This window comes from Mytilus galloprovincialis, chromosome 10, assembly GCF_965363235.1.
Source record: "Mytilus galloprovincialis chromosome 10, xbMytGall1.hap1.1, whole genome shotgun sequence".
NCBI classification, from domain to species: Eukaryota; Metazoa; Mollusca; class Bivalvia; order Mytilida; family Mytilidae; genus Mytilus; species Mytilus galloprovincialis.
The window spans coordinates 38442586-38469091 of NC_134847.1; the positions used below are offsets into that span (position 1 = coordinate 38442586).

Genomic DNA, 26506 nt, shown 5'->3' on the forward strand with positions numbered 1-26506 from the left:
GGCATGTTCTTTTGTAAGAAGATGCAATTAATTGTTAAGTGAAATCCGATACAATCATGTTTTAAATTAGCAACCTATAAAATTGAAAGTTATGGAACATGGAAGCATCGTACTATAGTCTTATTGTTTAGAACATTAACAATGATTAATCAAATCATCACATACAAAATCTTTCCAGTGCAAAGAATCAATAGCAGGCTATAGCCTATCCTCTGGTATATAGGGGACAGAAGAGAATCCAAGTAAAACACACGATGATCTGCATGTACAAGTCAGGGACCATTGGCGGATTCGGAAAGGATGGGGGAGGGGGGGGGTCTTTTTGATAACTGAAAGTATGATATATCTTTTTCTTCAAACGTCGATAAAAATATTGACTTGAGTCCCTCGTGAACATGTTTTAAATAATTGTGCATTTCGCCCACTTTCTTCGAATCCCGTTTCTGCCAACGGAAACCCCGTCAGTCCTTATAATTGTTTTTAAATGTTTTATCTTTTCAGAATCAATACCGTATAGCGGGGTTTTTTCACAGGATGTAAATTTTCGCTTATTTTCGCGGATAAAACAAAATCGCTAAAAAAAATTCATGCAAAGGTATTGATAAAAGTTTTGAATCCGCCAAAACATTTCGTATATAACCTTAGTCAATAAAAATCCCGAAATTTTACAACCGCGAAAATAACCCGCTATAATTATACGGTATGGTCATTACATGTCTTTCGAAGTCTCTAAAAAATTCCTTCTCAATTTTCCTTATTAGGGGAAATCTAGATCTTGGCATTTGTTTGTCTCTTGTTACTTAGTAATTGAGACGGTTTTTTTTTTAATATAGATGTTTGTTGTTTTTATTGTGATGTTCGGTAGGCCATCATTGACGTTTACCAACCTAATTCCTTTTCACAGTTCTTATTATTTTTCTCTCGGACTTTAATTGCCTTATTGTCATGTAAATACTGAATAGATGACTTACATGTATAACTATCTAAAAGAATCGATCAGATTGAAATTAATTTTGATTCAATCTTATAGGAATAATTTTATTTATGGTTAGCAGATTAACTTCCAAGATATTGTACTTTCACTTATCAATATCCACTTGAATTATTAACACTTATTTAATTTCAATGAAATCAGGACGGAATAAAATTATGTGTTTTTTTAAATTAAAATTAGTCAATTGGAGTGATTACGAATGAAAAAGTTGGTTTTAAGTACCAAAAATGATAGCCTTTGTAAGGAAACTTGGGAAAAAAAACGTTGATCAACATTTTTATTTGTTCCGGTAAAAGGGCGATTGCCGACATCTGAGTTTTTACACTCTATAGAAAACGCATCTTAATGATCATTTATATTCATAAGAAGATCATTTTGAACCATGCTTCATTAAAAACAAAATGCAAAATGGGCTTCATTCCGAAATGAAAATTGTAAGGGACCAGAAATTGCCCTTATCACACCTTTTCTTTTGTTAATATTAATGTTATTTGTCCTTCGGAAAATCAGGTATGGATTGCAAATCTTTGGTAGTCTCAGTAAAATTTAACCTCTTGTCTACACTTGGAAATTATAGCCTGGATTTCTGTTAAGCCCATGTGTCTACACTTAGGACAATTATAGCTTGACAAACAGTTTAGACACGTGTCTACGCTTTGGACAATTATAGCATGATATACAGTAAAGACATGCATGTGTCTACAAGAGGGCGAAAGATATCAGAGGGACAGTCAAACTCATAGATCGAAAATTAACTGACAACGCCATGCCTAAAAAATAAAAAGACAAACAGTCAAATAATAGTACAAAAGACACAACATAGCAAACTAAAGACTAAGCAACACAAACCCCACCAAAAACTGATGGGGGTGTGACTCAGGTGTTCCGAAAGGGTAAGCAGATCCTGTTCCACACGTGGAGCAATTAATAGCTTGACATACTGTTTAGACACGGGACACTTGGGGCAATCAATTATAGCTTGACATACTGTTAAGACATGAGTCAACACTTGGGCCAATTAATAACTTGACATACTGTTTAGACACGTGTCTACAAATCAGTCAATTAATAGCTTGCCATACTGTTTAGACACGTGTTTGCAACTCGGACAATTAATAGCTTGACATACAGTAAGACATGAGTCAACACTTGGACCAATTAATAGCTTAACATACTGTTTAGACACTTGACTACACTTGGGCCAATAAATAGCTTGACATACTGTCAAGACTATATCAACACTTGGGAAAATTATAGCTTGACATACTGTTAAGGCACATGTCTACAACTCGGGCAATTAATAACTTGACATACTGTTCAGACACGTGTCTACACTTGGGGCATTTAATAGCTTTAACATACTGTTTAGGCACCTGTCTACACTTGGGGCATTTATAGATTGACATGCTTTTAGACACATGTCTACAACTCGGGCGATTAAAAGCTTGACATATTGTTAAGACATGTGTCTACACTTGGAACAATTAAAAGTTTGACATAGTGTTAAGACACATGTCTACATTTGGAGAAAGTAATAACTTGACATACTGTTTAGACACTTGGCATCACTTCGGGAAATTAATAAATTGACACACTGTTTAGACATGTGTCATCACTTGGGGCCACTAATAGCTGGACAAATTGTTAAGAAACATGTCTACACTTTGGGCCATTAATAGGTTGACATATTGTTAAACATGTGTCTACACTAGGGGCAATTTAAAGCTTGACATATTGGTAAACATGTGTCTACACTAGGGGCAATTAATAGCTTGACATATTGTTAAACATGTGTCTACACTAGGGGCAATTTAAAGCTTGACATATTGTTAAAACATGTGTCTACACTAGGGGAATTTAAAGCTTGACATATTGTTAAACATGTGTCTACACTAGGGGCAATTTAAAGCTTGACAAATTGTTAAACATGTGTCTACACTAGGGGCAATTTAACAGCTTGACATATTGTTAAAACATGTGTCTACACTAGGGGAATTTAAAGCTTGACATATTGTTAAACATGTGTCTACACTAGGGGCAATTTAAAGCTTGACATATTGTTAAACATGTGTCTACACTAGGGGCAATTTAAAGCTTGACATATTGTTAAAACATGTGTCTACACTAGGGCAATTTAAAGCTTGACATATTGTTAAAACATGTGTCTACACTAGGGGCAATTTAAAGCTTGACATATTGTTAAATATGTGTCTACACTAGGGGCAATTTAAAGCTTGACATATTGTTAAACATGTGTCTACACTAGGGTCAATTTAAAGCTTGACATATTGTTAAACATGTGTCTACACTAGGGTCAATTTAAAGCTTGACATATTGTTAAACATGTGTCTACACTAGGGTCAATTTAAAGCTTGACATATTGTTAAACATGTGTCTACACAAGGGTCAATTTAAAGCTTGACATATTGTTAAACATGTGTCTACACTAGGGGCAATTTAAAGCTTGACATACTAGTAAGACACTTGTTTGACATTTAAAATTGCTAATTCAGGTGCAGCGACACAACAAGGGGTTGTTTGGTGTCTGAAAATTACAGGGCAGATGGATCTTGACAAGACGAACAATTTTATAATTTCCTCAGTTTTGCCTCAAATGCTTAAATTTTAGATATAAGCCAAAAACTGCATTTTACCCCTATGTTCTATTTTTAGCCATGGCGGCCATATTTTTTGACGAAACAGAAAATAAAACACAAACTTTATTTTACACACCCTAAGGATCAGTCAGCTTAAGTTTGGTTGGAATTGGTTTAATAGTTTCAGAGGAGAAGATGTTTGAAATAGTTACACCAGACAGACGACGACGGTGGACGCCAAGTGATGGCTGGAATGGTGGGCTAAAAAAGCAAACAACTAATTTTACATGGTAATTTCAATGATTTATTTAAGATTTTTACTAGTGTTTATTAACGTACAGCTTTGGTTTCTCTGCAAAATCATTAAAAACTCAATGTTTGGGCCACTAATTTAAAAATTATGGACAGACTTTTTTCAACTTTTCATGTGATATTCTTATGTAAAAAAAAATCAGGATTTGACGAGTCTGTAGCTAAAGCTGAAAAAACCAAAAAAAGCAAAAAAACATGAAAAACTTTATCAAATGTTATGATGTCAATGAAAGTCTAGTATGTGACAGATCATACTTAAATGATAAAACTTGAATTTTCCATTCCTCATTTAAATGTGATAATATGTATATGTAATAAAGAAAAACATGATGATTGTACTTTTATGTGTGGATATAGAGTTAAAATATGACAATCAATGGCTTGTACTGTGGATTCATTGTTTTTCGAGGCTAACGATTTTCGTGGATTAAAAAAAAATTGTATTTTCTGGAATATTTCATTCATAGCTTTTCCAAAGTTTGCTTTCAAGAATTATATTTCATATACCATTCAAATCTGTGGTTTAAAAATCCACAAAATGTGTACCCCACTAATAAAAATAAATGCACAGTACATTTTTGTTGCAAATAATTTTTCTGTTTTCTATACAACCAAGAAATATAATGTAAACAATATGCAAACCTACAATTAAATTAAATGAGTCCTCACATTTTATAATTTTTGCATTATTTTCAGTACATATACAATATGTACTATATCTTTTTTCCAATCACCAGTAACACACATTTTTTAAAATAGTCGTAGTCGTTAGTTAGAGTTAAATTTTTGCAGATTTTTCTATTCTGCTTTGTCTCTGATAAATATAACTGTTTTATCTGTTCACTATAAAATGTGCAAAAATTTCACCCCCTCAGTCTCATAAAAACTTTATGCATTAACAAAAATATACAATAACATCTACATTATTTACATAATGTAACCATGGTAACAATGTAAAAATCTGTCAGGCTAAAGGAGGAAGACCAGCTTTCTCTCTACATTTCTGAATGAGTGCTCGTTTCATAAACTGTTGTCTGGATAACTCTCGTACTTGCTGAAAAATAAAACATAAATTATTGTAAAAACTTGTTCAAAAATTTCTACTGTGAATTTTGTTTGATTGAGTGAATGATGGTTCTTTAACCTCCAATGAGAAATATTACATGCACATTCAGGTTGATAACATATAAATGTCATGTAAATATTAGTTTTAGTTTAAACATATTTATTTAAATGTTTAAACTAAATATTAGTTGTTTGTGCAAAACCTATATCATGAATCTGAATGGTAAAATTCTAGTCCACTCGGTCAAATCACAAATTATGACTTCAAGAAGATTAATCTTTGCTCTTTTCCTTCCTACTACAGCTTAGATAGCAAAATATCAACAAATACCAATCATTAAGCTTTACCCAGTTTAACCTCCAACATAACAGACAAGACGCCACTGAGGCCATTTATCTTACAATGAAAGACTATTTTGTTTGCCAGATTCTTCATTTCTTAAAACAGTTGTAGCAATATAAACAACATATCTTTGACTATTGACATAGGATACCACTAACAATATGTTTAAATACACTTATTAATGTATAGACCTGTAGAAGTTTAGCAATAAATTATAATTGCATCTATTTGTACACAATTTATCAGGTATTTTTTTTTCAGTTTTCCAAACTCAAATTAACAATAAAAATGTCTTTTAAAAATTTTTTTTTGCTCTTACAAATTTTAATATCCTTGAATCAATCTGAACAAATGCCTTTATATTCCTAACCTAAAATAAATTATTCTGTATTGAATAAGAACACTTTGAAAGACATTGTATTAAGAATATGCTATCAATTTTAATCCTGCAGTGTGGTGGAAGATCATTCTTCATAATATACAGCACCCAACAAGATTAAAATTATCAAGACAGTCAGACCAAAAGCTACAAACATACCTTTAAAAACACATCTGGCTCTAACACATTTTTTCTAAGAGCTTCACCTAAGTAATATATAGCATCTTCAATAGCTTGCTCTTCTGCAAATGAGTTCAATAATCTATAAAAAAGAAACAAATATAACTTGTTAATATGTATGAACTGATCATGACATGACAGCTGTTTATTTTAAGGTTGCCATGCTTGCTTCTGTGTTTCTCTGTTTAAAGATAACAAGCTTTCTAAAAGACTATTATAAATTGATAGTATATAAACTAAAATAGCAGAAAAAATAAAGGTCTTTTTGTTTGTTTTTTTTTTAATAAGCCATTGAAAATTTTACAGACTGTTTCTCTCTAGATTATTCATATGCTTAACAAAACTTTCGAAACCTATTATAAATTATTAATATAGGATAAATTTTAAAAAATGACTTTTAAGACGAAATACAATTAAAACTATGAAAAATAAAGGAAGAATTAGCAGGATAAATTTTTATTCGCACTAAAAACATGGATAAAACTAGAGGATTCCAAATGTCATAAACAAGAGTAGAAAACACCCTTAAAAAGTTTTTTTTTTTTTTGCAAGAATCAGAAATGTAGTATATAACACTGTAAGGAAATCTGATTTCTTGTTATCAACACCACTTGCTCTTTTGCAGTATTAGCCATTTGGTAAATCATTTGTTCTGAGAACAAGGAAATTACTTATCCTGATTCAGAGTAATTTCTTGCAATTTGATTGGCTGATATTGTCCTAGTAAATTTTTAGTACAATTTTTCATCACGTCAATTGGAATTATTTCCCTTATTTATAACGTCAATTGGAATTATCTCCCTTATACAATTGACCTAATAATAAAAAATTGACTTGCTTTATAATGCTATTTTTTTTTTATTTTTTACAGTTTCAAATTTAATATCTATAATATATTTAATTGATATTGTCCTCAAATTGAATTTGAATATAATAATATGTAAAATAACAAAATCAGGATAAATTTGTAACACAGTGTTCAATTGTCCTAATACGGAATAAAACCTGATTTTTTTTAGATATCAACCCTCCCCCTTCTTAATCTTGATGTCGAAAAGCAAGACTTACTAATATAACATACAATCAAAATAAGTAAAGAACAGCATTATATCAATTAAATATCAAAATTATACCAAATGAAGAGAGTATCAATTTACTGATATCAAGCTCAAAGTACCTATTTTACCTGCTGAATTTCAGTTAATGTATGTAACGTGATTTCCATAGACTGGAGTGACTTCATTAAATAATGGGAAAACATTCCTAAAAAATATAGTATTACCAGTGGCGGATCCAGAAATTTTCATAAGTGGGGGCCCACTGACTGACCTAAGAAGGGGCCCACTCCAGTCACGCTTCAATGATTCCCTATATAAGCAACATATTTTTTTCCCAAAAAGGGGGGCCCGCCCCCCCCTAAATCTGCCTCTGATTACCAAATTTTCACTTATTAAGATAACTCTGTTAATCTAACCACACATTTATTGACACCAACTTCATTGTCAATCAACAAAAAGATGAGATATAATAACATCATATCCAACAACTTACTGTCTATACAATGGTGTAGTAGTTATAACTGCTTCATCTATGTCCAGTTTATCTTGGTGTTCTACTTTTTGTAATGCCTCCTTTAGCTCTCTATCTTTATCCTTTAATAGTTTTATATTGCTTTCTATTTCTTCCTGTAAAACAAAATTTTTAATAGAAAGTTAATTCTTGAAAAGAATAAGCTGATTCTTATTTTACCATATGTCAGACTTGAAAATTGGTAAGCATGCAGCATTTAGGAGAACGAGCAAAACCTGTTCAGCTAAGATTTAGAATAATGTGGACGACATTCATGCAGAACATTACTTTGCAACAAGCATGTTAAAAATCTGATTCAGTGTTTGGTCAAGTACTATGCAAAGTGTATATTCATATCACATTAACATCTTGAATATGCATTTAATTTGCCATTGGCAGTAAAATAGTCATCCATCCATACAGTACAGCAATGCTAATATTTAAGAAATTACCCTTAAAATACAATTACTGTGAAAGTACTTTAATTCATGGGTATCAATTTTCATGGTTTGAGCAACATTTACATGTTCATGGGTTTTTAAATTCGTACATTTTAGTTTTCGAAACAGAAAAATTAAAAATTAAATCCATTAGAAACCAAAGTTACGAATTGTCTGGATTTAAGGAAATTGCAAAGGTAAACATTGACCTGTGTAAATCTGTAAATCATTGTGATCACATTAATTAATCTAAGATTGAATGATCTGAAAGCAAGCCCAGCATGAAATTATTATTTCCCATAACTATGAGAGTTATGAGGATATAAAATGAACACTTCATCATAGCATATCAATACTGGAAATCTGACTTCATCAATCAAAAATATTTGTTTATAGAATTAAAAGATCAAAAGGTTTTTTTTGATTGAATGGGTAGAGTAGGTTTGCCCTGTGATTACTATTATAGTTTTTTCGGATTTGGCAACATTCAATACATATTCTCTAGATCATATCAGTTGTCAACCTACATGGGGATCTTTCCATGTCTTGATTTGGACAGGGGTTGTTTTAATTCGATGGACACTTAAATTCGTGGATAAAGTCATCCACGAAAACCATGAAAATTGGTTCCCCACTTTCACAGTATCAGTTCTTAGGTTTAGTTTATTACACTTAAACATAATTCTTCAAACGTTGATGTTAACACCCCTAACAAAACTTACACATTTTTAGTCACTTACTTTTTCTTGTTCCAGATCTTTAAATATTTGTTCTAACTTGGTCTTTCCTGTGTTTAAATCTGACTGTGTCTTGTAAAGGACATTCATTTCAGCCTATAAATACAAATTTGTATTACAAAGACAATTAAGTTATTGGTTGATGTAGTTAGTAGTTTTATATTATCATTCAACTAGACCCATTCCTATCATATAATTGACTATTTCCTTCAGCGAACACCTGAAAGTGTCACACTTTTTTATTGAATAAAGTGTTTAGGCCCTAGCAAATAATAGACAACTTTTGAGTTTGATGCACTTCCATCAAAAACTTTGGTTTTAATGAACGTCACTTGTGCATTTAGGGGCGTCGTCACTTCCCTTCCAATGTTGAGTGAGTGGTTGGAAAACTATAAAGCTATATTGCACGAATTTTTCGGCAAATTAAATTCTCATAATTGACAATCAGCACCGCTGTCATTAGGGAATTGTGATTAAGTACCTGCTGAACAAATTTTATTTCTAGTTTATCCTGCACAATGACCATCACTAAGACGCTTGATGAACGTTTATATTGCAGGGATACAGGCGATCCCCTCTATCTGGTAAATGACTTCACAAAGGTGTGCATAATCGACGAGTTTTTTCCGGTGACGGATGAACTTGAAAGTGGTCTATTCTGATTAAATAAAAATGTTTTATGTTGAAGTTTAACTCAAATTTCAACAATACTGTCTATACAAGTATCATGACAGCCATTTTTATTGGTACAGAAAGCTGGAGTACTTCTAACCTTCAGATGTAAAACTGTCAATTCAGGTCAATATTAAACACCTTACCATGTGAAGGGTTACATTTTCTTGAAAAATTTGGATTTTATCTGCTTTGACATTGTAAGATTTTCTCCAATAACTTTCAAAACACAACATATTGGTCTTCAGCATGGGCATTTTCTGGTTTTCATAGAAACAAATCATACATTTTTTTTCAGTTATACAAGATACTTCATTAAAAAATAAATTATTAAGGGAGTGCTGATATATTGACAAAAGAAGTTCTATTGTTATTGGAGCACTCAGTTCAGGCATACAAAGGTTTAATTACTTGAGCTTGTTCAAATATTTCTCTTAATCGTCTCTTCATTTTGTCTTCTACCGCTGATAGGAGAGACATCCTAAGATGTTCCTCGGTTACTGTCATATTACTTCCTGGACGATTGGCAGCAGTCGTGGCTGCAATAAATCATAATATGTTACATTAATCATGTTAATGTAATACAAAAATCTCAACAAAAAACTCAACATATAATTTTTTTATATGAAAATGCTTTTAAATCAAAATTAGAACTGGTTGTAAAAACTGGTCTTTTCCTAAATTATGTTTTTCTCAGGTTTATTTTCCTTTAATTTAATTACATTATCTGTATACCCTTTAAGCACAGACACAAAAAATTATATTTGAAATTTAAAAGAAAAGTTATTAGAATAGACCTTATTATTCTATTCTGAAAATAACTAATCAAAAAAAAGGTTTCAAGCTACACTGATAGAAATTTGTAATGCAGTGTTCTGATTTTAAAAGGCTGATAATTCTAGATCTTTCCTTCCAAATAATGGAATATATAATATATGTCAACTCAAAGAAATTTCCTCAATGTACATTTCCAATTCAAAATTTTATAATAATGCACAACTATAATACTACTGTATTTTTTTCTAAGTTTTGTGTAAATCTATTTAGTTAATTAACTTAGTTCATGAAGATCATCAAATGTAAATAAAATTCAAATTACTTGATTCCGTCTGTACACTACCACTGTAAGGATATCCAGTACTGGCTGCTGGGTATCCTGGTGTAGAACTAGGATATCCTTGGGGTTGTTGTTGACCTGGATATCCACCAAATCCACTGTTATTACCATATCCTCCTGGAGCTTGTTGTTGGTTTGGATAGCTAGGATATCCTTGGAAACCTGAATTTGGATAACTCCCTGCTTGGCCACCACTTTGGCCACCTTGCTGGGGATAACCTGGTGAATATGGTTGGGGCATCGGAAATCCACCTGTAATTTAGGTTTAAACTTGATTTATTGAGTGTTGAAAAAAAAATGAAATGTTTTGAAAACCGATATATTTTAGCTAAAAGTCATTGTTTCAAATTCAGTAAAATTTTGCTGTCAGAAAATATTTCTTTTGATTTCAGTTTATGTATTTGAATAGTTAAATGCAGCATGTTCCTTAAGATATTTATTTAAGATTTGAATGCTATATTTAGCATGTTTAGTAATTTTGTAATTATTTTGGGGTGTTAAAGGATTGACCAATGCACATTTTGTATGAAGCGCACATTTAATGCTTTTTAAACCCTATAAAGAAGCGTTCTATTTGTATTATCACATACTATGCTATCACATTGAAATTTTAGTTTAATCAATCATCTTGGTTGTTTTAGTATGCATTGTTTTAACCTTGTCACAAACAGCATATGAAGCTGCATTCTCTGCAGAAATGAAATAAAACGTTTGGAATGCCTCAATGACTGAGGGGGTTTAACCAAATACTTTCCATGGAAATGAGATGTGCCAATGCTAATACAAATACAATGTAATTCAAACCTTGTGATGGATATGGTGGTTGTTGGGCTCCTCCTTGGTATGGTGGGGGTCTATTCTGGGAGTTTGCAGATCTAGAGAAAACAGGTGGTTCCTCACTGAACACTATTACTAAAATCTGTATCAGGCCCAATAAATCTGATTGTGGCTGCAAATAAATTTAACATCATTATAATATACTGACAATTTATGAATTCTACATGTATACTCAATGTCATTAGACTCGTTGAACTTTCATAAAATGTTGACAAATGATTAACTTTGACATGTTGACAAAATTATAATAATTTCAAGAAATTCGATCCACACAATTTACAGAAATAATTTCATTGGATACTTAGCTGTTTGCAGTTTGACAAACGCTAATTTTGATCATTTAGAAGCTTAATTTCTCCGAAGTACTATTAGTATATTAAGTAACTGCTTTACATGCAAGTACTTTGTACTATACTCTTTTAAGGAGCAAAATCATCTTATCATACCATCCCTATTTAATGCCATATCATGAGATTGCTGACAATGCAATTTTCAATAAATAATCAATTTTTCCAAGGGACATAATTCTTTTAAAACATAGTTGATTGGCACTGATTTCTGAACCAATTAAAGACATTGCTGATACATGTATAAGTTTGGTGAAAATTGGCCAAGAATTAGAGACATAAGAGCACTGTAAATGCAATTTTCGATTCAGTTAGTGTTTCCAAGGTGCATAACTCTTGAGTGGATCAACAGACAGACAGATGACAGATGCCCATTGTTTCTGTGTATTGAGCAGGAAACAAAAATACTTACATATCTCCAGTCTCTGAGATATGGTAAATCCACTTTACCATTGGCATCTACATTGGTTCCCTGTTTTATTTGCATGGTATTTGTAGGTTTAACGTAGCAGATTGGAGGGTTGTATGGATGAGTGTCCAGAATAAAGATACCTATTGGTATGTTGTAAATATTACCTGTAAAAAATCACATAAATAATTTATTTAAATGTTCACACATTCATGATATTACTTTCTAGACGAAAGAAGTTTTCCCAAAAATACTTGTTGTTATCACCCATTAACCTTTCACATATATACAAATTTTCCATACACACACTGGGTCATGTGGGCAACAAGATCTGAAAGCGCAGAGGGATTTGAATCCCAAAGAGCAACTAACGAAAATATTTGTAACTGTGTTTAAACAATTGAATAGCACTGATTTTCAAACTGCTAGACATTCCTTTAAAACCTTCGATAACAATTTCATAAAAATTTTGCAAGAAATAAAATCTTGTGAGTGTTTACAATGCAATTCTATGTCAAATTTACATTTCCAAGGGCCATAATTTCTTTGGAGGGCACTGATTTTTTTCAAATCTTTTGTGATGTGCCTGCTACTTCTATGTCTCCTGCACTATGTTGAGGCGTTGGAATTAAATCTGTGTTCAAAGTACATTATAAAGCAATAAATAGTGATAAATATAATATATATTACCTCTGTAATTAACAGGTATAGTACCATCTAGGTTTACTAGATCTTTTTGTGAACCATCATTAAATACTGAAATAAAAAGAAATATTTTGAGTTCTCTGTTTAGTGAAAAACAAAACCAAAAAAAGTCGCTTTAAACTAAAGATTTAGTAAATTAAAACTGAAGTGAAATTTTTGACCTGCTACATGTATTTGAAACTGTCTTTTATTAAATTTTGAAATTCAAAATATAGCTCTTGCAGTGATATAGCTTGTTTGTGCTTATGTGGTATAAAGCAATAAACCAATATGTTCTACATACATGACATACATATACCGGTACATAATCTCAATAAAAGATTAGGCTCATAAGTTAAATAACACATATACTGTATTGCGGGTTATTACGCAGTGTGAAAATTTTCGCGGATAGAACAAAATCGCCAAAATAAATTCCACCAATTTAAAAGTGCACATGCAAATATATTGATAACAGTTTTGAATCTAACAAAATATTTCGTATACTAACTTTATTCAATGAAAATCATGAAATCTCATACCCGCGATGATGTACGGCATGTACGGTAATATACTTACTGAATGGCCCATGAGTTGGTCTCAAGTCTTTATATTGTGAAAATACACCAAGTATATCTTTCTTTGCTATGTCTGCATACTTGTACTGAAAAAGTAGTAGATGAAACTGAATAATATCAAAATCACACTACAATGTATGCAAAAAAAAGAACAAAAATTAACAATTTCTTAAGCTTTTTGTATATTCAAGGTATTTGCAACAAAGAGGCATTCTTCGGGCTGAACAGCAGCCCAGGCAGCCCAGGCTTGTAAATCATATATACAGGCCAACAGAATCTAACTCAAAAATTTCAAAAATTGAGCACCGGGCCTTTAGATTTAACAGTTCATCGTGAAGACTGCAAAGAGGTTGAAAATGATAAAAAAAATAAACATTTTCTTCAAATTAGCCCTCACATGTGATTGCCAACTAGGCAACTTATATAATTATTTATTATAATTAGTCAAATGGATATTATGGTAATACATGTATCGAAAAAATGCTCTAATATTGCTTACTGGCTTCAGTTGGCAATCATGGTCCTACTAGCTAATACTACTTAACCTCTGCTCATAGGCGGATCCAGGGGGGGCCTTTGGGGCCCAGGCCCCCCCTTTCGTGGGAAAAATTTGGTTGATTATATAGGGAATCATTGAAGTATGACTGGAGCGGGCCCCCCCTTAGGTCAGTCAGCGGGCCCCCCCTTAGGAAAAGTTCTGGATCCGCCACTGCTGCTGGTACAATGTATTCCCCTTCTGAAATAATTTGTTAAACCACCAAATGGAGGCTTGCATTGTTTTAATAACGCATGGAAGATATGGAAGGTCAAGGGATTAATCCTTTACCAAGCAAACCAAAGAAATAAAAAAGTAGTAGTTGCTGCTTCTGAACCAAAACATATGGCCGTGGCAGCCACAAGTATATGTAGGAGTGAGACATAGACTGGATGGATGGCTTGAGGCATAAACATGATAAAGATTATTAAACTGTATGAGTGAGAGTAAATTTCAGTGTTTTGATTATAGTGCATTTGTACATGTATCATGTAAAATTTTCAGTTCATCTTTAGTTTCCTTGTTTGAATTGTTTTATGGCTTTTTAAAGCAGACTACGATGTATGGGCGTTGCTCATTGTTGAAGGCCCTACATGTAGGGTGGTCTACAGTTGTAAGTTTCTGTTTAATTTGGTCTCTTGTGAAGAGTTGTCTTTTTGACAATCATACCATCCTACTTATTTTCATATTCCTGCCCAGTATTACGTCTGTTTGCCCATCTCATATATTTTCCTAGGGTTTATTCACCCAGAACATACATGTAGCTTCTCTTTTACAGCCTAGTTTTTAAAAATACAAACAAGCATGCATGTTGAAGGCTGTAATGTTGACTATAATTTCTTACATCCAAAATGTCCAATTCAATGGAACTGTTGTCAATAGTTGTCTCAGTGGTAATCATAATGACATATATATCACATCTCCCTATATGTACTTACCGGTATTTTAAAGTTCAATTGTGGGTTTAAGTACATTTTACACACCTCACAGTGACTTTGAGATGAAGAGTAGCAATAAAAGCACTGTTTTTTGCTTTTGTCTGGTTTTTTAGATGTGCATGTAATTGCATGTTCTGATTTTGTTTTTGGATGAATACTATATATCCTTTGATTTTCTATATAAGTGTATGGGTGACAGCCATCAATAAAGTACCTTCACATGTACAATGTCAGCATGGTCAAGAGGCGGATTTAGAGGGTTTACAGGGGCCTGGGCCCCCTTTTGAGGGAAAAATTTGGTTGATTATATAGGAAATCACTGAAGCATGACTAGAGTGGGCCTCTTAGGCAGTCAGTGGGCCCCCCCCCCTTATGGAGGGGCAATAAACTATGTACTGTCTTTTCACCACTAATCACCATGGGCAGCAAAATTTCCTGTAAAATTTAGATGTTTTATATCATGTTTATAGTCATGATACATGTAGTATTAGTAGAAAATATCTGATGCCACAATGGAAAAGTGATTGTTGTATGATGTCAAAAGTTCAAGCAGGAAAAATTTAGGGGTCGAGCAGGACAGATTTCCAAATACATGAACATGTACAATGTATACATGTCAACAATACACCTTATCCTTTTCCCAGCTCAGCCGCTTGAACTTTTGAAGTCATACAACAATCACTTTTCCATTGCGACGTCAGATATGTTGTTATATGAAGTCAACATTTAACAGGAACAAATTCAACATGTGTGATATCCAGTAATGGCGGACAAACAGCGATAAGGTGTATGTCACACCTCATGCACCTTATCGCTATTTGTCCGTCATTACTGGATATCACACAGGTTCTCGTAAATATTTGAAGTCATAAAACAAAATATCTGACGCCACAATGGAAAAGTGATTGTTGTATGTGTCAAAAGTTCAAGTGGCTGGGTCAGCCGAGATTAGCATAAGGTGTATTTTCCTCAACCACCTGTCTCATATATATTTAATGAAATATTTCATACCTTACTAAGGTAAGATTTTAGCATCTGTTCATTACTCCCCATTATTTCTCCAATAGATCTGTCAAAATCTGAACTTTGTTTAAACAGTTTTTGTTGTTGAACTGTATATCCGTTTGATGTTGGCCAACTGTGTTCTGCAGGTAAACGTGTGTTTTCATCTTAAACAGTATAAATATGCCATTTTCACCTGTATAGATCGTTTGTATTTTACTTAAATTAGACTTTTGAGGGGGGGAGTTGCATAAACACACACAATAAGCAGAAATTAAATGATTTTTCTTCGATTAAAGATTCGTAACTGTCAGAAGATGATGACTCAATCAAATTTATGTTTTGATTGCTAACTAAAATACCGCTTATATTAAACGCATTGCAGATGTTATTTTCCTGTTATATCTATAATTAGCTACAGAGGGGATTCCAGATTTATGTAAAAACCCAAAATGTAAATTAAATGTTCGCCCTAATCATTTTTTTTTTTAAATTTTAAGTGCTATGAAAAAAAAATCGAGAAATGTATTTAAGTATTGACTTATGCTGCCAGTAAAATATTAAATAGTTTATTAAATAAAACTCATCTTACATTGGGATACGTTATACATTTTTAGAATTAAATTTTTCGGTCATAGGATTGATCACTTGTGCAATCTTTCTCTTCCGGTAGCCAACATGAAGTATGTTGAATTATAGTAGTCGTACATAAATCGTTCAGAATCTCTGTGATTAGCGGGCATCTAAAGTTTATTTCACCCATCATGAAAGCTTATACCGATTCTAACTCTCTCAAAGTATATTTTATCTAAATTAATGTCGGAAAAGAAAATATTAATGACTATTTTCATGACTTCATGACACAAGTTATCATCGAATTCTTCTGAATTGATGTGCTCTATTTCCATTCTAATCACTAGTGACATTATAAATCGAATTCGAAGAACTTGTGAGGCATACAGATACATAGAATTATTGATCCATAAACATTTTATGAAACAAAAAGATGTACTATGTTCAGTATCTAATGCATTAGACACATGATAGTATAAAGTTTATAACTATTAAACTAATCATAAAATATTTACTAACAATTACACTGAAAGATATACAAGTACAGTTCAAATACATGGTAGTACACACATTTTTCACTTAAACAATATTATATAATAATAGTATTAGAAATGTATTTTGTTGTTCTAACTTCTACATACGTTGCATTAATAGCGCTATTATTAACACAATGTATGATGCATACCAGTTGACTGCCATATATTCTGCCTACATCTATGATACGCGCCCCTGTGCACAGATATGCACTACATACTTGAGATGACTTTCCCATTTGTGCTCTCTCTCGTAAAGTTCCTATGTCGGAATGTTATAACATGACATTAGGAGCAGATGGTTCTATGACATTGTTTACATTAATTGACCTTTTGTCAACTGATCATGATAATACTCATTATTGCTCTTGTATTAATTTGATTACAATAATGTTAACTGTTTTGTGTACTCCAGACTTTAGCATGTTTAAAAAATATGGTATTCAATTTCAAGTATGACGTGTGTCTCATTGGGGTTCAAGCGTGACACAGGATTGTACAATTTTTGTTAAGCATAACACGTGAAAATAAAATAATTTCATGTGAAACAAAGTCTGGTGGGACACCGGAAATTACATGCACTATTATGGCAATGAGAAGCGGAATACAGATTCTACCAAAATAATACGTGGGATCCAGGATCAGACCCCGCCAATGAGACCCCCTATGACAGCTGTGACTTGAAGAATTGTTTAATATTTATTGACTCCTTGATTAGCTTTAACATGTGCAATATCAAAATATAAGTATGGATAGAATGTAGGACTATAGGGAATTAGCAATAATATTTAGTGTTGATTGAAACTATTGATACATGTAGCAATATACAAAAAAATGTACCATTCAAAACTTAAAGTTAAAATGTTGTTTGGTTATCTGTGTTAGATTCACCTCTGGTTGACTTGCGCTTTTATTCATATTTTAGTTACACTGTACCAATGTAAATAGTTTTGCCTGTAATGATAAGGCCTTCAACAATGAGAAAAATTTACCCTGTAAAGTGGGCTATAATTGACCCCAGCTTTAAAAATATGAGACAATTCTCTTGATATAACTTAAAAAATCATAAAGTATCACAATGTTAAGAGTATTAAATGAAACAATATTTTATCTTTGCAGGGTCGAACTTTGTGCATTTAGCGGCTATAAAATATACCCAGGCCATGGGAAAAGATTGGTCAAAATTGACTGCAGGGTGAGTACAAACTTTTAAAGATACCAATTTTAATGTGCTTGATCAACATTTCAATAATAATTGTCAGTTATGTTATAAGATGTGTAAGACTTCAAGCCATAATATTTGAAAAACCAAAACCAACTCAAAAATTCAAGAGCTGATAAAAAAAAAAAGGATATATGGGGTTGGTATAATCAAATATAAACAAGGAACTTTGCTTCACTGGTGGTAAGCGGATGGTCGTAACTAAAAGTTACGACCATCCGGAGATGGGAGACAACTCTAGGGATAAGTTTTTCTTTTGCGATTTTCGTGCAGTAAAAGGTTCATTTGAGTCAAACCGCTTGTCTCATAAATACTATTCGATGGTTCGGTGATATTGAAACCAAACTTGATGGATTAAAACATTCCAATTTTCGTAAAATAGTCATTCAAAAATTCGAGCATGATGGTCGTAACTAAAAAAACAAAAATGTGAGGATGGTCGTAACGAAAATTTGTGATGGTCGTAACTCTGTTTTAAATAAGACCGAATAAGGCAAGTCAAAAGTTTTAAACGTTTCTTCTATTGTATGCATATATTAAATGATATATTTCTAAAGATTTTTTATTTTTTTTAAATACAACGTAAAATAAAGCAATTTCAATCCGTGTAAAAATTCAAATATTAGTTTGGGGGAATTTTGATTAAAGTTTCAAATTGGTTTAAAATTCCAAATTTTTTTTAATGTTTTGGACCGAACAAGGCAAGTCAAGAGTTTTAAATGTGTCTTTTATTATATGAATATATTATATTATATATTTGTGAAGTTGTTTTCATCAACTAAAAGGGGTGAAGAGAGGGGTACCTGTAAAGTGCGAAACGGAAGAAAATTGGAACGAATCGAACGAAACAATACAAAATGAAATGACAGTCATATATACTGAAAATATAATGTATAAAACTAACCGAGGCAAATAGTTGAATTAATGTAAGCGATTAAATTCATTAACAATGTAAAGTTCTCAAAAGTGGAGAATTCATTTTAAAACAAGAAACACAACCTTGGTTATGATAATTCTTAGTAAGAAATAAAAAAGCACAAAATGTATCAAAAAAATTAATCATTTTTAATTACAAAATAAATGATTTTAAGGAAAGGCATTTTTAATAAATTGGACATCACATGAAATAACAGTATCCTTTTTTTTTATTCTTCTTTAGATTTTGCATAATTTGAAAAGATAAACATTGTAAAAACTTTTTGAGGATGTACATACTAGCTGATTTTTTTAAAATCTACAATTTAAGATTGATACATTAAGTCGAAAGAGCATTAGTAAGGAGTCTAATAATCTAAAAGTTAATATTGATAGGTTATGAAGGTCGTTATCTAGACTAGACCATTCCCGTGAATTCACAGGTCCGTACCTGAGTTAAAGAACATACGCTTTATTTTTAGCCTGGATTTTTAGAAGTCATATTGTTATTTGGTGAAATCAAGCTGATAATAAGGTGGACAGTTATGTCCATTACGAAGTCCATGAGTAGCGCGTACCCATTCATACAATATAAACATATAACATACACATAATGTTCAACCTGCATACCGTGGGGTTTGTTTGTGATACTTGCCGCAGTACATTTAGTTCTACCTAAGTCTCTGACATATTATCCTGGTTACAAGCTTAAGCCTGGCTACAAACTAGTATTTTATTTTACTCTTAAATTCAGCGCATGTAGCAGTGTAAAATATATATCAACAATATTCCTACTTTCGATGTCAATACAATTTTCATTGCGACACAATGGATTCAGTTTTCATTCCGTACCAATACTATGTAGCTGCTTTCAATTTCTATGTAGCAACTAGTCTATATCTACACGTTCAATAGTCAAATTCTACGTAGCACTATATGTAGCTGCTACGATATTGAACTCAACCCAGGACTCCGAAGTGTATTTGTGGATTTAATTTTCGCATAAAGTGTCAGAACCACCAAAAGCCGAATATTTGAAGGCCTATAGTTTATAAGAACTGCAATAGCTGATTGAAAGTTAAAGATGATTGTTCAGAATTGTACGTTTAATAATTTCATCTGCCGACATGATTGCAGATAAAAAAAAGTCGAAAATAAAGAAAATGTGAGGGAATACACGTGCATTTAATCATTTTATGCCCTAACGTACAGTAAAAAAATTTTTAATACTCAACCTTAACATACTTTTTGGCTTAATGCGAGTTGATAAGTTTTCACTGTTGCTCCTAAATGATGAGCGTTTTGAATACATCAGAACTGTATGTGTTTAATAATTCTCTAGCTTCTGCATACCATTATTATAGTAACAAACAATATTGTTTGTAACAAATCAAACATGACATTTGAGTTTATTACTTTTACTTTTAAAATACATTAATAAAAGTTTGTCTAAATACTCGAGTTACGGTCATCTTTCAAAGTTACGACCATCATCCAAAATATTATAGTTGAATTTACGACCATCACACATTTAAAGTTACGACCATCATGCTCGAACTTTTGAATGACTATTTTACGACAATTGGAATGATTTTGGCTATCAAGTTTGGTTTCAATATCAACGCACTCACGATAAGTGTATATGAGACAAGCGGTTTGGCTCAAATGAACCTTTTACTGCACGAAAATCGGAAAAGAAAAACTTATCCCTAGAGTTGTCTCCCATCTCCGGATGGTCGTAACTTTTAGTTACGACCATCCGCTTACCACCAGTGTTGCTTGAGGAAGATATATAAATATTTCTGAATTGTAAATTCCTAAAAAAAAATTATAGCACAGCCAATTTCAATGAAACAATAGTAAAATTATGACCCTTGTATTGTACACTCCAGTTATGGTATGGTTTATTATTAGATCATTGATGTCAGCCAGAGCCTTTTCTTTTAATTTTAAATATTTTAAATTAAATTCAATTTTTTTGGCTGATAATTGTATCAAATGTTTATCATGTTTATGAAGCAACTGAAATGGACTGTAGCACACAGATTCACCTTTGTCATCATTTTGATTGAAGATTCTTGGAAAAAAGTATAGATTCAATGAAAGATACCTAAGGGATATTTTAACTCAAAATGATGATATAATGATGGGAAAAAATGTACAAAACACAACATAAAAAACTTTAAGACTGAGCAACACTAAACCACACCATCCAAAAAAAGGGGGTTCACTTCAGATCCTGTTTCACATATGGAATCTATTGTGTTGGTCATGTTAGTACAATTTTGATAGTAGACTCGTCTCATTTGAGGATGTTTAAGCTATTCTTTAACAACCTTTTGTTATGCTTTTTAATGTATATGAAAGCAATATTCTCACTAATCTCAATATGTAAAGGTATTCATTTCATAATAATACCTTTACATTGATATTGTATGTCAAATTTTTCTGTTTAGTTGGATGTTACTTCATGTATAGTCCAATTGCACACATTTCTGGAATTATGTCTACATTTTGTGACTAGTTAAACAGAAATTATCATAGATTTACTGGTTTTTATTTCATACAGGTTTTCAACTTTGTCAGTAGTAAAACCGAGGCAAACCACTCCATGAAAAGAAACCCTCGTAACATTAACTGGACTGTATTGTACCGTAGGAAACACAAAAAGGGTTTGATGGAAGAAGTTGCAAAGAAAAGGACCCGTAGGACACAAAAATTTGCCAGAGCCATCACTGGAGCAACTTTAACAGACATTATGGCTAAAAGAAACCAAAAGCCAGAAGTCCGTAAAGCACAAAGAGAACAAGCCATCAGGTAAGTTATTCATTGAAATATCTGTTTATACTCCGGTTGTTTTTAAACGAAAGAAAAAAATTGTTTGCCACAACTTTAATCTTCAATAACACACATATGCAGGCATGTCAGCTGCAATTCATTGGCCTGTTTTATTCATGAAGGGTCTGTTAAATTTATGGAAAAAAACAAATATGGTGGTTAGTTGTCTTGCTGGCAATCACACCAAATCTCCTTATTGTTATATAGTAAAGAAAATCAGCTGGAGTTTTTTCTGTCAAAGTTCTGACTTCCAACAAATGAATTATTTTAGATAGGTTTTCGAGAGTTTGAATGTAGTTTGTAAGCCATGTTTTATTTCTTTTCACAGAGCTGCAAAAGAAAAAACAAAGGCAAAGGATGCCCAAAAGAAACAACAGAAGGTAAGGTCAAGCTTGTATACATTGATCCAGAATTTCCTAGATGCCCTGTCATTATAATATTATGAATTTTGTACCTGTTTGATGCAATCTTTCCAACAATAAGATATTTTCTTATGATTATTTGTTATGCCTTTTAACCCTTTCACCGATTGCTGCCCAGACAGAAGCTACTCTGAGACAATGGCTTCCCTGGCTACTATTACTCAAGTGGGAGACAGGGCTTTCAATAGAAGGCGGTAGGCGGTGATTTTCGTCGTCTACTTGAAGGAAATCCGCCGCCTACTTTGCTCAAAATTGTAAAATTAAAAAATCAATAAAAATGACTGAAAGGGAAATTTACGCTGTTGACACAACCAGGGGGTTTCCGATAGTGTGGTTGATATTTATAACCTTTCCCTATCTACGTGAAGTGACCCGAGTAGTCACGGTGGGATCGCTATCAACAAGGAGAGTAAGGCGAAAACTACTGAAAGTAGAAACCAGCAGAAGGCACCCGAACACCGTCCGTAAACAGCCTCCTGATTGGTCGATTTACAACCGGTTTTCTTAAACGACCTACGATTGGTGTAATCAATAGGCGTGTACGAAAATGAGTAAACGAAAACAAAGTGACATCAGTCAATGGATTAGAAAAATACAAAAACAAGGTGCTTTATAAATATTGAATGGAAATACAACTTATTCAAAGGAGAACACTGTATATTTTCACAATGTTAAAATAAAATAAAAAACAAACAAACGCCAATATAAACAACGTACAGCCACTGACCCACGTGTTCGCAAGGACACTGATCCCACGTTTGTTTTAGATTCAAATCCTATTACATAGAGTGAACTACATGGACATGTTCCTTTATAACTATGTTGGCTTTGTATTAAAAATTGAATAAATTGGTGTCGCAATCTTCTTTTCTTTGTATCTGTAAAGCATCACTGTCAAATTTGGGGCCACTTTAGGGTCTTCTGACTTCAATGCACAATACAACGATGTACCCACACTCAATGCCCATGTCAAGGATCATATAATTTATTATCCTGTTAAGGATTTTGTCTGCCTCTGTTGTATCTACTGAACTGAATGTTAATGTCCCATTCAATTTATATTCTATTTTCCCTGAACTCATAGAATTTTAATCTGGTATTAATTTTGTGCATATACATACTTTGTTATAAAATGATTAAAAACATTTTAAGTGAAGCTGAAAAACAAAGACAAAGTAGCATCAATTTCTAAACTGGCATCAATTCTGGGGATTACTAATGAATCAGATGACTGATGAAGAGAGTGAGGATGATAGCAACTTTGACTTTTAGAAACAACAATGTTAAGCCAATTAAAAATACAAGATTTTAATCAATATCAATTATATTTTTCTTTAATTAAGCAGATCCATCATCTGACATAACCATTATCACCATGGGCTTTGCTCATTGTTGAAGGCTGTACAGTGACCTATAGTTGTTAATGTCTGTGTCATTTTGGTCTCATCTTCTTTTTTTTATATGTTTACCTTGACTTGTCTGTGAATGTTCATAATTGATCATAGACTAGTTCAAATTAAATTTACATAAAGTCTTGGGATAATTTATAATTTACCTTCCATGTAAAAAGTATTTAGGGTACATCAAATTTTACTCATTATATATAATTTACTAGAGTTGAATTCATACAGTTTTGGTAATATTAGGCAGTAAAACATACATGTAAGACGAAGAATTGATACTTTTCAGTTTTTCACCCTTTATACCTGAAATGAAAATCAATACAAATCAACTCAAGAAGCTCAAGTATAATAAAATTTTATTAATGAATAAATATGATCTTTCCCTATATTATCACCATTTCATTGCTATTCTCAAACAAGTTCAAATACAAGCTTTAAGTTGAAGTCTGGATCAAATGCATATATAAATGTAATCAATATTTACAGAAAATCCAACCATGCTACAAATTTTAATCAAACATTTACATTATTTTCATTAAAAAAATGATGTTTTGAGAGGACTGAAACAGGGTCCAGGAGACTCCCAGAATGCAGGATTTTGCACCATTTTAAACAGACCCCCCGCCGTAGGTTCGACGAGCAAGCTCGTCGCCGCGGCCGGCTTTGCCGCCCGCATTGATGGGACTCCTATTTTTTGGTTTTATCCTCCTACTTCTAAACTTATTGAAAGCCCTGGGGAGATCTTCATAATAAATGTCAATAAAAACTTGTTGTTTGTTATTTGTGTCTTTATTTCATCATGTTCATTCACTAACACCATGTTCAGTTTTGTTCATGTTTTGATAATTTTATCTTCATAAAATATTTAAATTTTCAAATTTTCTGCATTATCTAGGTGAAATTCTCAAAATTCTGCTCTTTGACACAAAATCATAATTTTTTAACCGACAACGGCAAAATTTTGAAAAATTTAATGAGGCTGTACAAATTCCTTTCACTGAACAATGTCCATTCCAAGTGTTTTTTACATAAAACAACATTTTATGTCAATAATGTATACTAGTTGGGCTTCAATTCTTCCATATTCTTTCAACAAAAATGTTCCCTCATTTCAAATTCTCATAAATTTCCTCTGATTTTGACATGGATACTCATTGCATTCATTCTGTTATTCATTTTATATTGGGATCAAGCGAGCAGAGAAAGTCTTTAAGTTCATAACCTTAAAAGATTTAGTAAATCCTAATTTTATTTGTGGTTCAATTTGATATAACAAAAAAATTATATAGTCGTACAAATTAACAATGTTTACCAAAAGGTTTTGTCCAAAAAAAGTTTGCTCTTGGTTAATGTGTACAACAGAATCCATTATATGAAGAAGGGGAGGGGGGATTGTACAATGACATTATTTCAATTGTCCTTAGAGGTACTGGTTACTAAATACAATTCTAAAACCAAGATGATCTCTATTTATTCACCACATATAAATTAAAAAAATTTCCTTGTTTAAAAATGCTCATATTACAGCTGTTTAAAATTCATGTTAATTTTTATTTACAGGCTGCAGCACCAAAAGTGAAAGGTGGCAAGATGGCAATGAAGTCCGCTCCAGCAGCAAAACCCCGTGTTGGTGGAAAACGATAATTTATATTAATATAGACATGTGGAGTACAATGTTTTTTGTTATTCATTCTAAAGTGTACATCGTGCTAATAAGTGTTCATAATAAGTACATCAAGTTGTCAATACATGCAATATTGAAAAAGTATGAAAATGATAATTTTTGAATGGCTATCTCATACAGGAGATATTATGGTCTAACTTTGTAAGTCCAAAGGCTAGAGAATGCTTTGATAATATTTCATGGAACTTGGATGAAATATTTCATTCAAAAAAGAATTCATTTTGGTATTCCTGATAGTCTATTTGTCAATCAAGAGTTATGGGATTTAGAATGGTTGGATTTTTAGATAATTTTTCACCTTTTGTTGAAAAAAAGAAAATGTGATTTGATTGCCAATGAGATAAATATGCAACGAGTCCTAATGACTTTGCATTAACCAATTATATGTCAATGCACAGCAACAGCCATATCATTTTGTCAGCTATAACATTCCAAGACAGTCCAAAATCAATCATTTGTGTAAGCTTTTTGATCAATTTTATTTACTTCAAACTTGACACAATTATTTTGAGAGATTAATGAAAGTATACTACCTCATGATTTTAAAAATCTTCTGATTTACTTTCCAGAGTAAAATAGGCTGTTATCTGCTTTGGTTGGGTTGTTTTCTTTTTGATGTATTCCCCATTTCCATTCTCAATTTTATTGTTTTGTCAAATTTGAGACAATTTTAATACATCAAGGATATTCTCCTGCATTTTCACTGCATGGCCATTCTGATGTAATGCCTCAAACAATATTCAATTTCATTTACTGGTATGCAACATTTTCTTGTGCTCGCGTTGCAGTTGTCAGTCCCCTACTAACAAATAAGAAGTTGACTTAGGTTTGCACTCTGTTTATCTGTCTGGCAAATCAATTTTCCAGACTTTTTTCTCCGTGCTTGAAGATATTCCCTATCTATTTTATGCCATGACAAGGTAAAGATCAAATTAGTATTTTGTGCCAATACAATAAATATTTAAATGGCATTTACAATGTAAGAACTACAGTTTGGTTCAATTTTGTCAAACATAATCCTAAGCTGAGAAACATTGCTGATGAATTATTATAGATAGAGGGAAACTTCAAATTGCCAAAATGACCAGCTATCAAGTTCTACAAATAGGTCATTTTCAAAATCATCTATTGACGAATTTTACCAATTGTTTGCGTTTTTGCATTGTATTTTATAGAATATA

The 26506-nt window shown here is 32.2% G+C and overlaps 2 protein-coding genes across 2 annotated transcripts; one reads left to right on the top strand and one right to left on the bottom strand.

Annotated features, from left to right (window-relative positions):
- Nucleotides 1–4230: 4230 nt before the first annotated feature.
- On the bottom strand, nt 4231–16062 carry LOC143047513 (tumor susceptibility gene 101 protein-like). The gene is made up of 11 exons (XM_076220567.1): nt 15745–16062; nt 13262–13346; nt 12689–12754; nt 12002–12165; nt 11210–11354; nt 10388–10657; nt 9700–9827; nt 8620–8712; nt 7422–7555; nt 5850–5952; nt 4231–4957 (listed from the first exon to the last, which is right to left on the bottom strand). The coding sequence occupies exons 1-11, from the start codon at nt 15784–15786 to the stop codon at nt 4868–4870; spliced, it is 1320 nt and encodes a 439-aa protein (XP_076076682.1). The 5' UTR covers nt 15787–16062; the 3' UTR covers nt 4231–4867.
- Nucleotides 16063–16362: 300 nt separating this feature from the next.
- Nucleotides 16363–25315, top strand: LOC143047514 (large ribosomal subunit protein eL24-like). The gene is made up of 5 exons (XM_076220568.1): nt 16363–16418; nt 17961–18036; nt 21548–21795; nt 22145–22196; nt 25202–25315. Exons 1-5 carry the CDS (start codon nt 16414–16416, stop codon nt 25283–25285), a joined length of 465 nt encoding a protein of 154 aa, XP_076076683.1. The 5' UTR covers nt 16363–16413; the 3' UTR covers nt 25286–25315.
- Nucleotides 25316–26506: the final 1191 nt, after the last annotated feature.

What these genes read in the sequence shown, in the direction of transcription:
- LOC143047513 (XM_076220567.1), bottom strand. Translation starts at nt 15,786, where the DNA reads ATGGGGAGTAATGAACAGATGCTAAAATCTTACCTTAGTAAG. An exon ending in TATACCTGTTAATTACAGAG is followed by an intron (nt 12,166 to 12,688) that starts GTAATATATATT and finishes GATTTTTTACAG; the next exon opens with GTAATATTTACAACATACCA. An exon ending in AGCCAGATGTGTTTTTAAAG is followed by an intron (nt 4,958 to 5,849) that starts GTATGTTTGTAG and finishes TTTATTTTTCAG; the next exon opens with CAAGTACGAGAGTTATCCAG.
- LOC143047514 (XM_076220568.1), top strand. An exon ending in CAAAGAGAACAAGCCATCAG is followed by an intron (nt 21,796 to 22,144) that starts GTAAGTTATTCA and finishes TTCTTTTCACAG; the next exon opens with AGCTGCAAAAGAAAAAACAA. An exon ending in CCCAAAAGAAACAACAGAAG is followed by an intron (nt 22,197 to 25,201) that starts GTAAGGTCAAGC and finishes TTTTATTTACAG; the next exon opens with GCTGCAGCACCAAAAGTGAA.